Source organism: Rhincodon typus, chromosome 34 (genome assembly GCF_021869965.1).
Source record: "Rhincodon typus isolate 14 chromosome 34, sRhiTyp1.1, whole genome shotgun sequence".
Taxonomy (NCBI): Eukaryota; Metazoa; Chordata; class Chondrichthyes; order Orectolobiformes; family Rhincodontidae; genus Rhincodon; species Rhincodon typus.
The window spans coordinates 5,703,615-5,717,338 of NC_063365.1; the positions used below are offsets into that span (position 1 = coordinate 5,703,615).

Genomic DNA, 13,724 nt, shown 5'->3' on the forward strand with positions numbered 1-13,724 from the left:
TTGTTTGAACTGTATTGCTTAGGTGCTTCTTTAATGCTTAGAGATACAAACAGTTCTGATATTTGTATAAAGTTGATTTTGAATGCAGCAGGCTTTTAATCTCTATTAACAGAGGGAGTACATTATTGAACTATACACAACCCCATCTGTAGGAGACGACTCTATTTTCATCACTGATCGAGGGGACAATGGTTCTGCTTTCTCAGTGCATTGTGGGACCCAATTACAAATGGTGCACCCCAAGTTGTGGATGAGAGAGACAGGGTGCTTTAATTGGGCTGGCTAAAAGGCATATTTTGTCTTCACCTATGCAAAAATCTGGGACACAGAACTCCTGCTTACCTTTGCTTTGACTTTTTGTGCATTGCTCTTGGTCAGCTGTTTCTCACCAGCTGCAGGGATGAGAATGTCACACTCTGCCTCCAGGATGTTGTCATCATATGGCTTCGCTTTAGGGAATCCAACAATTGTTCCCTGTGCCTATATTCAGAAAGCAACGATATCACAAGAACTCAATTATTAAAACATTGCAGCTTGATAGGCAATTTTGGTATGCAGGTTAAAAATCATAAGTTTATATTAAAAAACAAAGGGAACTGAAGATGTTTTAAGCTGTAAACAGGAGAGCTTCAGCAGCTCAGTCATCTGAGCCTCAGATGAGAATAATTTCCAGTTACCATGTTGTAGCATAAAAGGCTGACAAATCTACAGGTCAGAATCAGTTTGTTGTTCACAGCAGCAAATCTCCAGAAGTTCTCCTCATTTATCTAATGAGCTATATAAAAATAGCAACTGTTTTCAGCAAAATGAAGTTTTTTTTTGTTCACAGCATACTCAAAAACATTTTATTTATCAAAACTAATCCAATCCAGAGCGGTCTTGAGTACAAAAGAACCAGTAGCTATTTATAGAAATAAAATCAGATAGGTGGATGATACGAAGACTGGATTGAGGGAGGCTCAAGACAAGCCAAAGCAGCAAAAATACACCAACTGCCCCAAGGCTATAGTGACAAAATTTAAATAGACACCTGACAACTGTCAGTGGCAGTGAGTGGAAAACGAACATTTGAAAATTACTAGACTTGGCCCAGGAGGGAGCAAAAGTTCAACACTGTACACTAGTGAGGTTTAACATTCTCATACCAGTTTGTAATCCTCTAGCTCCTTGGGATCAATTCCATCATCATTCCAAATTGAGCCATCCAATTCACCAACACCAACACACTTGGCTCCGTAACGGTGCAGGTACCTCATGGAGTGCATGCCTACATTACCAAATCCCTGGGGGATTCAAAAGAAACAAAAAAAAAGGTAGTTCATTTATTGCCAGCAATGACCACTTTCTACAAATATTGGTGCACTCATTTTCAGGGCTTTCAGGAAATATTTAATCATCAAAATTCTTCCCCTCTGTAGTTTCCTATCACTGATGCTGGGGAATACTGTCAGGACACCAATTGTTCCTCTAGTACCTCATTTTAATAAATATGCATCTTATCCAAGTCTTAGCAGCAATTTCCAATGAATACCAAGTATCCAACGACCCACAAGGCAAAATGCATACTACAGAAATTTATGATTATTTTGCTAAAGAGAACTTTTTACCCAAGTAAAATGTTTAAATTTGTCACGTGACCCGCAAGTCCTACTGTCCAACTGGACTGATCTAGAATTCACCACCACTAAACCATCTTCAGGTTCATAAGATAACCCTTCCATATAACTTGTCATTCCAAGTCTTAACTACATTGTTCAAACGATTAGAGATCAGAATTATGTAGTCATACATTGTAATATAGTGAGCCAATGCATAATGCAAAAAGCTAGGTTCTACCTCTGGGTCGCATCATTTATCTACTGTGTCATGAAGGCTCAAATCTGGATAACAAAGGGATGCAGGTTTGGGTGATAGCACCTGGGCAGAACACCGAATTTGAACTCCCTCAAAACATAGCAGAATAAAGTGAATTACAACTTTACCAGCTTTTGGCTTTTACATCCTCTATAAAAATAATGTTAAAAAGCAAATCCAGTATTCGGGACATTAAACATTGGACAGAGCAGACAGAAGAAAAAGTAAAGCCAGTTCATTGTTCATTATCAACCACAAACCTGAATAACGAAAGTTTTATCTCCAAAGCCTGGAGTCATTCCCAGAACACTCATGTAGGATGCTTCGTTGATGAAGTTCTCTATCCCATGGAAGACACCACGTCCTGTAGCAGAAATACGGCCATGGATACCACCTTGGCTGATAGGCTTACCGGTCACACAGGCATGAGCATTTATATCCTACAACAATAATAATTTTTATATAAAAATATATACACATTTATAAGCAAATAACTTGGTGAACAATTATACAGGCAGATAGGGGACCAGCCCTCCTACTGCTGCTCACTAAGATCAAAACATCAAAATCAGACAGTGATCTATTTTACTAAGTTTCCTCATACAGGAAAATTAGAGGGGCTTGAACCTCATGATAAGCCTAAACCAAAACAATTCTACTGAAACAAAAATAGCTGACATGTGTTTGACAGGACTGTGCCAGGTTTGATCCTTGTTGCATGTGGTTGATACATGGCTAATTGCTGCAATTGGCTTCAGCAATCTTGGTCTTCAGTAAGTGAAGGAAACTAGGACGAGCGAGAGCGTGAGAGAGCTTAACCAGACAGACAGTCACCACACCTCCGCTGAGGGGAGAGGTTTGAAGCAGAGTCCTTCATGGTAACCTCATTTGGTGCAGGAATCGCCATCCAGTTGTCCAGCCAACTGAATGAACTGAACCCCCAATTCAAAAAAATTGTTCATATCGTGTACACCTTTTTCAGCCAATTATACAAATTCTTTCAAAATACAAAAACAAAAACAAACACAATTGCAAAAGTAATTAATGTAAAAAGATATTAACTCTTATTAAAATGTGATTTATGCCTAATCTACACCGAGCTGCCCTAGTTCACCACCTCTTAACACTGTGCCACAAACCAGACGTTCCTGCAATTTTCTCCTTGACCATTTATATACAATCTGCAAATGCAGTAGAAGCACACTTACGGTGGGATCTGAACTCACTCAGCATTCAACAGGCAAGTGGATAGGAGCAAGGAATTGATTTAGATTTAAGTCAGCAAGGTACAGGAAGGAATAATTCTCAATCATACCTAATCCAGGAAAATCACTCCAGCTCCCAAGGGCCACACTCTTGCCTATCCTGAAAGTCTCACCATCCCAGCCCATTTGCCAGGACAAACCTTCCAGTTGCTAGGTTATTAGCAGCAGCAGTACCTGCAGAGTGTGGCTGAGTTGGGATTCAGTCCACACTCCATCCCTTGCATTTTAGTACTGGTTGTTTGCAAACAAGACAGAAGGATCTCTAAAATAAAGCTGATAGTCCATACTGCCCACAGAACCAACACTTGTATTCCATTTGGCCACTGCTGGGAACTGACAGGTCAGGAAATTGGAGGAAATCTACTGGATGTTGCATTTGTACCACAAGGTACTGCATATTAGTGTCTGAAAGTGTCCTTCACCAATAAATTTTGCAGATGTTATTTTACTTGCTTACATGATTAGAATTATTTGTAATGTACACTTGTCTGCCATCTCTTGGTAACCGGATGCTATTACACAGATACTCTTACCACTTAAACCGATGCTTCCCAAAACCTCTCCCACTGATCCGGTTTTGAGGCTGAAAAGTTGACCCCCCATAGGTGAGGATGGAATCCCACAAGACTTGCTCTGCAGAACTTGCCGTGCCCCTGACCAAGCTATTCCAGAATATGTACCACATTGGCATCTACCAATGAATAATCAATTCAGTGAAAATTATCCAAGTATATCCTGTACACGAAAAAAAATGACACTTCCAGCCCAGCCAGTTACTGCCCTAGTCTACTCTTGATCACCAGTAAAGTGATAGAAGATGCCATCAAGCAGTACTTGCTTAGCAATAAGCACACCACTGACAGAGTTTGGGTTCCACTATGGCCACATAACTCCTGAGCTTATTTCAGCCTTGCCCAAACATGGACAAAACAGCAGAATTTCAGAGGTGAGGTGACAAGAACTGCCCTTGACATCAAAGCCACATTTGAAGAGTGTGTCATTAAAGAGCTCCAGCAAAATTAGAATGAATGGGAACCAGGGAGAAAACTCAACTAGCACAAAGAAATGCAGCAGCTCCTCAGGGCGTGTTCTTGGCCTAACCATCTTCAGCTGCTTCATTAATTCCCTCCAACAAAAAATCACAAGTGAACATGTTCACTGATAGCAGCACAATGTTCAGCACCATTCAAACTCTTCTGATACTGGAGCAGTTCATGACTGAACGCAACAGGATCTGGACAATATCCAGGTTCAGGTTGACAAGTAGGAAGTAACATTCGCGCTAGACAAGGACCAGGCAATATCCACTTCTATTTCCAACAGGAGAGAATCTATCCATCGCTCCTTGACAAAAAACTTTTGTACAGTTACACTGCGCTTAGGTCACAGTTGGAGTACAGTATGCAGTTCTGGTCACTGCACTATAGGATGTGATTGCACTGGAGGGGGTGCAGAGTAGATTCACTAGGATGTTGCCTGGGATGGAGCAGCTTAACAATGCAGACAGGTTGGATATACTAAGGATTTCTTTAGAGCAGAGGCAGCTGAGATGGGACCTGATTGAAGTGTAGAAGATTAGGAGGACATAGCAATCTGGTTAGAAAGTAGCTAACCCCTCCCCCACCTGGGGCAGAGAGTCAATAACAAGTGGACATAATTTTCAGGTGAAAGGCGAATGCTTAGAATGGATTTGAGGAAAGTTCTTTTCCTCCAGAGGATGGTGGGAATTTAGAATGCACTGCTTCGGACAGTAGTGGAGGCAGAAAACCTCAGAACTTTAACAAGTATTTGGATGAGCATTTGAAATATCAGAACATTCAAGGCAGTGGGCCAAAACTGCTGTAGAGTGGAACAGTGTAGATTTAGAGGGTTTTTCTATGTGCAGGTTCCATGGGCTGAAGGGTCTCTTCTGTTCTGTATGATTCTATGACATTCAATGTTATCTCCATCACTGAATCCACACTATCATCTTGGGGGTTTAGCATTGACCAGAAACTGAACTGGATGAGCCATATCAATACTGCGGCTACAAAAGCATGCCAAAGGCCAAGAATCTTGCAACAGGGAACTCTGCAAAACTGTCCACCATCTACAAGACAAGTCAGAAGTGTAACAAAATACTCGCAATTTACTAGGATAAGTGCAGCTCCAGCCTGCTTCATTGGCACCATATTCACAAATATTTATGCCCACCACCACCAAAGCTCAGCAGCAGTGTGCTTCATCTACAAAATGCACTGCAGAAACTCACCAAGGCTCCTTAGAGAGCACTTTCCAAACCAACAAGCACTACCACCTAGAAGAACAAGTGCAGCAGAAATATGGGAACACCATCACCTGCGAAGTCCCTTCCAAGACAGACAACATCCTGACTTGGAAATACATCTGTTCCTTCCGTGCCATCAGGTCAAAATCCTGGAATTTCTTCCTTAATGGCATTATGGGTTTACCTACACCACATGAACTGCAGTGGTTCAAGAAGGCAGCTCATCACTACCTTCTCAAGGGGAGGTAGAGATGGGGAATACACAAGGTTCTTGAATAGATTTGTAGCTCAGGTTGTGGATGCTATGGTTGGTTCACTCGCCAAGCTGGTTCATTAGTTCGCAGAGGTTTCATTACCCTGCTGGGTGACATGATCAGTGCAGCCTCCAATGAAGTGCTGTTGTATTTTCCAGCCTGGTTTTTAAACTCTGGGATCTGTTGGAATTAGTTACCTCATTTCCAGTTTTTCTTTGCAGTGGTGCATATATAGGGTATAATTCTACATGTTTATTGATGGCATTCTTGGTAGAGAACCAAGCCTGTAGAAATTCCCGTGCTTGTCTTGATTAGTAGTATTTAGTAGTATTCTTCTTTGTTTTTTTTCCCCCCCAAGCACCTCTACCAAGTATTTAAGGAGAACGGGTACCTGAACAGCTGGGTCCGATGATGCCCATCACAAACAGCAGCAGGAAGATACAGTATGCGCTGACACACTCGTCACGTTACCATACATCAAGAACATATCCGAACTGACAAGACTCCTACGAACATTGGACATTTGAGTAGCACACAAACCTACGTCAACCCTACACCAACTGCTAACTCGAACCAAAGACCCCATACCCACTATGGACAGAATCAACATGATATACAAGATCCCATGCAAAGACTGCGACAAACATTACACTGGACAGACAGGAAGGAAACTGGCCACAAGAATACACGAACACCAACTAGCAACAAAAAGACATGACCAGTACATACTCGTCTCCATTCACACTGAAAAGGAGAACCACCAGTAAGATTGGGACAACATCAGGATCCTAGGACAGGCCAAACAGAGACAAGCACAGGAATTTCTGGAGGCTTGGTTCTCAAAGGAGGCCATCAATAAACACATAGAATGATACCCTAGATATACACATACCACTGCGAAGAACCAGAAATGAGGTAACCAATTCCAACGGACCCCAGAGTTTAAATACCAGGTGGGAAAACACAACAGCGTTTCATCAGAGGCTGTACTGATGACGTTACCTGGCAGGGCCTTTGTGGGCAAGGACGAGAGCTCGTGAGAGAGTGAGAGAAAGAACAGACAGACATTCTACGTGCCATCATACCTCCCTTCATGGCAGCAATTGCCTTGGAGCTCATGTGTATTTAGGATGCCAACTCTACAACTTGGGAAATCTTGACTTAAGCACTCAAGCTAGCATGAGCAGCTGCACATATCAGAAACAGTGCTCAGCATCTGGAATTACTATAGGAGTCAATTAAGAGAGATACAAGTTACAACAATGGGCAGTTCAATAAGTACTTGCCTTGCAGTTGCCCATTACTGACTTCAGCCAAAAGTCAAGTTTTCAAGCAGTTTCAATTAGTAACAACAAGCAGAAGTTTCTGAAAAAGCTCAAGTCTGGCAGCATCTGTGAAGAAGAAAAAAATCAGAGTTAACGTTAACTCTGATTTTTTCTTCATAAGCGGCCTGACCTGCTCAGCTTTTCCAGCCATTTGTTTTTGTTCCTGATTTACAGCATCCAGTTCTTTTGTTTTTCAGTTTCAACTGGTTTCTTAATTGTACTTTGTAGGAAAAATTGTGATGTAATGAATTTTGCCATACTGATCAGCAAATTCTGCAGCAATCTGTTTATGAGGATGTGACACTCCTTGTTTGCAGATTACCAAAGGTTTGACAGTACTGGTGGTTCCCGATTTACAAACATCCAACTTGCAAACAAGATACTATTTTGACATTAATTTTAAAGATGTGGCATGTGAATGTTTGCTCATAATTACAAACAGCTATTTTGTATTTACTGTATTGAATACAACTTGCGTACAAAGTGTTACAAATGTATTCAGGAATGGAACTGTTTAACTCTGACTGCCTGTACTTTCATTCTTTTATGGGACGTGGTCATTGCTGGCAAGTCCAGCACTTGTTGCTCAATGCTAATTTTCCTTGCAAAAGGTAGTGATGAGCCATATTCCTGAACTGCTGCAGTCCATGTGACGTCAGTGTTGTTACAAAGAGTGTTGCGGGATTTTGACCCAATGACTTTGAATGAACAGTGTTATATTCCCAAATCAGGATGGTGCGAGACTTGGAGGGGAGCTTGTGGGTGGTGATCCAATATAACTGTTGCTCTTGTCCTTCTAGACGGTAAGGTCCTGGGTTTATAAGGTGCTGAGATACTGCTGTATACCCTGCATACCAGAGAAGTGAGTGAATATTTAAAGTTGGTGAATGGGGGTTGACCAAGTGGATACTTTCTTCTGGATGGTTTCAAGCTTCTTAAATGTTATTGGAACTGCACTGATCCAGGCAAGTGGATAATGTTCCATCACAATCCTGGCTATGCTTTTGACATGGCGACTGTGCATTGGGAAGACAGAATTGAGTTACTCACCATGGAATCTTCAGCCTCTGACCTGCTCCTAGCCATGCTTTTTGTATGGCTGGTCTGGTTCAATAGTAACCTTCAAGACAAAAACAAATTGCTGGAAAGCTCAGCAGATCCGGCAGCTCATCCTCTGAGAAAGGGTCACTCAACCCATTAACTCTGCTTTCTCTCCACAGATGCTGCCAGACCTGCTGAGCTTTTCCAGCAATTTGCACATGTTTTTGTTTCTGATATACAGCATCTGCAATTCTTTCAGTTTTTTAGTGACCTCCAAGATATCGGAAGGAGAGTATTCAGTATTGGTCATGTCAAAATTGATTGATGCCAATCCGGTATTAACTTTGAAAAGCAGCAGCTCAATATCAAACTTTATATAGTGTTTCACAGAAGTGCTGCATTTGCACGTTCATTCCCAAAAAAACTCATTTCTGCAAGTTAGGGTTGGTACTCAACAGTACATTTTAGATGTCTCTCAACATCTGTCCTAAAAAAGGTATAATTTAAAACTATTAAGTCTCATTCCTACAGTGTTAAAGATTTCAAACTTAGTTTCATTTTCATAGTTTTTTTTTTTAAAACTCAAATGCACCATAGTTCATGTGGTGCCCCTCATTCTCAAACTGTGCAGTGCTGGTCCCTGCACTCAAGGTTGACCTTGCCGCTCCGTTACCAGATTGCATCTCCAGCAATTTGCATAGAAAGCATTTTTGCGCTGAGGAAAGTGTATGAAAACAGCACACACCATTCCAAAGTGAATAGTTCTTATTTTGCATATCACTGCATTATAAGCTTCCTTCCTCCAACCTATCGCACTCAGGAAGATATTTAGTTGCTCCAATAAAAACAAATACATAACGTAGAATACAGTTGAAAATTCAGATTTTTCCTCAAATCATGGTACAGAGTAGAGTTGAAGGCAATATGAAAATGGACTCTCTGCTGAAATTGCAGAACTGATGTTTAAATTTGAAAGGAGAACCGAACTTTTGGTTTGACCGTACAGTTTGAATTCTCAAGCTTCTATCCCACATGTCTGGTTCTTTACTGAAACCTGTACTCATTACACCGGTGTACTCGTAAATTAGCTTCAAAAGGTCCAAGCTACCACTCCTCAAGTCAAGAATGAGCCCACAGATTCTTTCATTATGCATTTTTTAAATGACCATTAGAACCCGTGTTTTTCTTAATGAAGTAATGGACTTGCAAAATGGGTTTGACTGATGAAGCAGCAAGTCCTACCGAGGAAGCATACAAACCAGAGACGTCTAGTGAGTAATCTTGGATATTTGGGATGTGCGCTCTGGACCATGAAGAAATAGCCCACCAGGACCCATGATAAGTTATTACATGAATAACAGCAGGTTGGGTTACATATACATATTTCCCAACAGCTGCAATAGGAATGTGATCTGGAGGGTCTTCAAAAGCAGAAGTAGGTTGAATCTAGATAGCTCCTATTGCTTTAGTGTACAAAGGCTGGAGATAGAAAAACAATCTAAGTAGGTAAATTGGTACCTAGTGATAGAAATAATCACTGGAATTAGAAGGTAAGGAATCAGAAGCACGTAAAACTAAGGATGTCATCTAGATAGTGAAGGATAGGGTTAAGCAGTTGGAATTGCTAATGATCTTTGAAAGTAGTACCAGTTGTTTGAGAAGAACTAAAAACTGAAATCAGATGCAGGCCAGTTGGGTCAAGTAAAATATTAGTTTTAGAAGTAATAAGACTGATATAGGAAAGATTGGTTGGACTTAAATAGGATAGGAATAAGTGAACTCTATGGGATTATAATACTTTCAACCTAATAGGGAGGGGCAAGGGTAGATCTATAATTCAAATAAGGTCTGAACTGTGCCCATACATCTCTAGGACTTGATCCCTCAATATCCTCGGCTTGCAAGAAAAGTCTAGCAATCTCATTCAAAATTTTCAATTCAACTAGCAACTGCTGCTCTCTGCAGAGTTCAAAATCGTGCAGAAGATTTTCCTAACTTACCTCTGATCTTAAAGTCATGTCCTTATCACAGACTCCCCCATTAATGGAAATAGATTTTTCATCTACCCTATTCAATTCCCTTTACAGATCCTAAAAACTTGAAATTGATTTAGAAATTGAAATATGATGAGAAATAAAGTTAAATAGGGAAAGAGCAAAATCTGGCTTAGGCTACTGACAAAGGAGGGACAGAGGTACCACTTTTTTGCCTTGTACAACATCCCTTTTGCCATTTAACATTCTTTCCTCCTGATTAGATCTTCCCTTTTGGTTCCCATCCACTTCACTGCCTTCTGTGCCAATCTAGGTACAGTACATTCCTACATTTTTCTAATTTTGATGAAAGGCCATTAATCTGAAATGTTAACTTTTCCCCCTCAGATACTGCTTGACCTGTTCAGTAAAACCAGCATTTTCCCTTTGTTTCAAAATTCTAGTACCCGTAGTATTCAGGACTCTACAAAACATGATACAATGAAATAAAGACACCATGTACAGATAATGGAATAATGAGCAACCTCCACCAACAAAGATAAAAACCTAATGGAAGTGATAAGAAATCCAAATTAGAATAATTCTGATGCAAAGTTGCTTCTGAGCACAAGTCATGAATATTACAAAAGAAAATCTGCATCAAGATCTGCTTCGTACAAGAAAGACAGACCGTATTAGGCGATGGCCTAATGGTATTATTGCTGGACTGTTAATCCAGAGACTCCGATAATGCTCCCGGGACGGCAGATGGTGGAATTTGATTTCAATAAATATATGGAATTAAGAGTCCAATGATGACTGTGAATCCATGGGCAATTGTTGGGAAAAAAACCCCATCTGGTTCACTAATGTCCTTTAGGGAAGGAAATTGCCATCTTTACGTGGTCTAGCCTACATGTGACTCCAGACCGACAGCAATGCGGTTGACTCTGAAATGCCTGCTGGGCAATGAATGCTGTCTAGCCAGCGACTCTCTCATCCAGTGAATGAATAAAGGGAAAAAAGAATTTCAGGGAATAAGTGATTATCAATACTCACAAATCAGTGGAAGTGACAATGCAAAAGAGAGATTCCAGGAAAGTAAACATCAGTTGAAAAGAAAAACAGTAAGGTGCATTGCTGCAAAATTGCTGGGGCAATGAAAAGCAGCAATTTTTTTTTTTTTTAAAAATACACACACCAAGAATTTGCCCAAGTATAAATAATCTATACAAATCCTACAGGTGCAAAGTTATACTGTATAAAAAAAGTTAAAACTAGTTAAATATACAGCAGAGGAATCCACTAACTAGCAAAATGAATTAAATATTAAAACATTGGCAACAACACATTAGTAACAATCACTTCCTTAAGCAAAGGATAAGTGTAATTAGGTAATTGAGAAGGGTAATTTATTTACAACCACATTGAATGCAGTCATTTGGCTCATTGTATAAACTGAAATAGCCCAAGTCCTATTCCTTTTCATTTCCAAATATGCAAGTTTCACTTTAAAATATTGTTAATTCTGCTTCCACTCCTGGTTCTGGATAGGGACACCATGTTTTAACAATCTTCTGCATTAAAAACAACTCATTTCTCACTTTGTTTTGGTACTAATCCAAAATGAATATTTATTGACTAGCGGACATCTATTAAATCTCAACAGAAAGCTACAATTCCAAATTTGATTACCTCTCACTTACGTTTTAGTGAAGGAACCCTAATTTGTAATCCACAAAATCACCTCTCAATGAGATGGTATTAACATACTTCCTAAAACAGGAAATGGAAAATTGGATGCAATATTTGGTTGTGAGCTCATGAAAGGCTCGAGTTAAAAACATTTAAACTCAGTTACAGGCTTTATTCTTTTGTTAGTCTTCTGCAGGGGTGGGCAGGTCTGGCAGAGTACAGGGGAGTAGTAGTCCTGTCCTGTGGTGTAAAGGGAGAAGTAGGTTCAGGACAGAGCCCTCAATTCCCCTGATATTTTCTGGATTCCAGGACACAGTGGAATTGCTCATTGGAATTTTTTTTTCAGGAATGCCCGCAATCTGCGATGCCAAGAATTACTCAGTCGTGATGTGCATCTATGCTGCAGGAGAAACTATTGGAAAACCTGCGCCAAAACAGCTACAGAGGTTCTGCAAGACTGAAACAAGTACAGCACTAACATTTAAAACGGGGGTCCAAAGCTGTCTTTCAACAGTAGGCTCATTCAGCAAATACCAATAACATTCTTCAAACTGGTAAACGGATCTGATGGCTGCAATGTAGCTTTGAAATGGAATGTCCCATTTATTCTGTGCAGTAGAGGGTGTGGCACACTGCTTATTGTAGATCAATCAATAAAGGCTTCAGTTTGATTGAACAATTTTATGCTCTTTGGTGGTTACCTCGAATTAAACTATTTAAGCATTATGGAAATTAACTGTTCGTGAATTGAAATAACAGACATTTCTATCCAAAAGCCTGAAACTGTCAACATTCTACTGAGACTTCTCTTCCCTCCTTCACCTTTTCTCCTATACACTTTATTGCCCACCTTTGCCCTGCAATTTTCTGGTTGGATTTGAATCTCACTTCAGAATCTGGAAGTCAAAATTAGTCTGTTGTAAAATCTATATCCACTTTCATTAAATAATCTTTATTTGTGCAAGACAAAGGTTGAGATTTACTCTAATGGAATTGATTCAGAAGGAAAGTATGCATTAAACCTCCTCCCATGCCATTGTTTCCTTCAAGCATTCACCTGGTGTCCCATCGTAGTGGCAAAAGTATCAGCAATCCAGGACATCTCTCTCTCACCCGTGCTCATGTCAGGGGCAGGCACATCAATACCAGGTCCTAGGAAAACAAACAAAAGCTTTAGTCTCCCAGTATTTTTGCTGCTTAACATGAATAAATTGAGAAGCCTTAAAAAAAAAATGGAGACCAGAACAGGTACCACATACTAGTTTATCACAATCCTACATCTTCACTTCATAATTATGCCAACCTGATCGTAACCAATGGTACAGGCTCCTGGAACCACTAGAGCAATGAATGATTAAAGTTTCTATATTTATTAATAATCATTTTCTGAATTTCTCTTCAAATCTTGGAATTAGAATTTAGCTGTGCTAAATTAGACATGCACAAGGAAGGGTCAGACAGGATATGATTAGACAATATTTTAGCTGTGGTCAAGTAGCCTCAATAGACTTGCGCCAGAAGTCTGTGCTCTGGAGAATGGTATAAAACGTGCAGTCTGAACTGCAGAATCACCCTCTGGTGTCACCAATTATGGAAGTCCAACTTTGAGGAAATTTCCAATGCACTAGCCCCACATTTTAAAAAAGTGATACCATTAAATTTGTCAAATGTGTTTTTGAGAAGGCCCACAACTAGGAATGCCATGATTCAAACATCATTCTTTCATAAATCCAGTACATACTAAAAACTGGAAACCCACTCTCAAGGCCCAGTCGACCTCAGATCCCAATGTTATTTTTCCCCCCCGCAAGCTGATTTCAGTCATGGTATGACGGGGACTGAAATAAAACAATTGTCTGTTGTATAGTGGGTTACTGGAGGTAAAGTAGATAGTAAAGGACTAAGTGTGAACACTGTCCAGGTTCAAACATGGCCATGATGACCTCCAGAGTTCAGCTGTTTGCAAGATCAAGCACATAGAATGGTCATCTGAATAAACTGTTAGCACACTATCAAAACCAAAGACTATACCTGCAAGAATGAAAATCGTC

At 40.1% G+C, this 13,724-nt stretch overlaps 1 protein-coding gene across 1 annotated transcript in view; it reads right to left on the reverse strand.

Annotated features, from left to right (window-relative positions):
• The window catches only part of glud1a (glutamate dehydrogenase 1a), a 42,586-nt gene extending 29,709 nt beyond the window's left edge, over nt 1-12,877 (reverse strand). The window contains exons 1-4 of the mRNA XM_048616173.1: nt 12,731-12,877; nt 2,115-2,294; nt 1,146-1,283; nt 343-480 (exon numbers count right to left, since the gene is read on the reverse strand). Of these exons, the coding sequence (XP_048472130.1) occupies nt 343-480; nt 1,146-1,283; nt 2,115-2,294; nt 12,731-12,877 (603 nt within the window). The remainder of the gene's footprint in view (nt 1-342; nt 481-1,145; nt 1,284-2,114; nt 2,295-12,730) is intronic.
• Nucleotides 12,878-13,724: the final 847 nt, after the last annotated feature.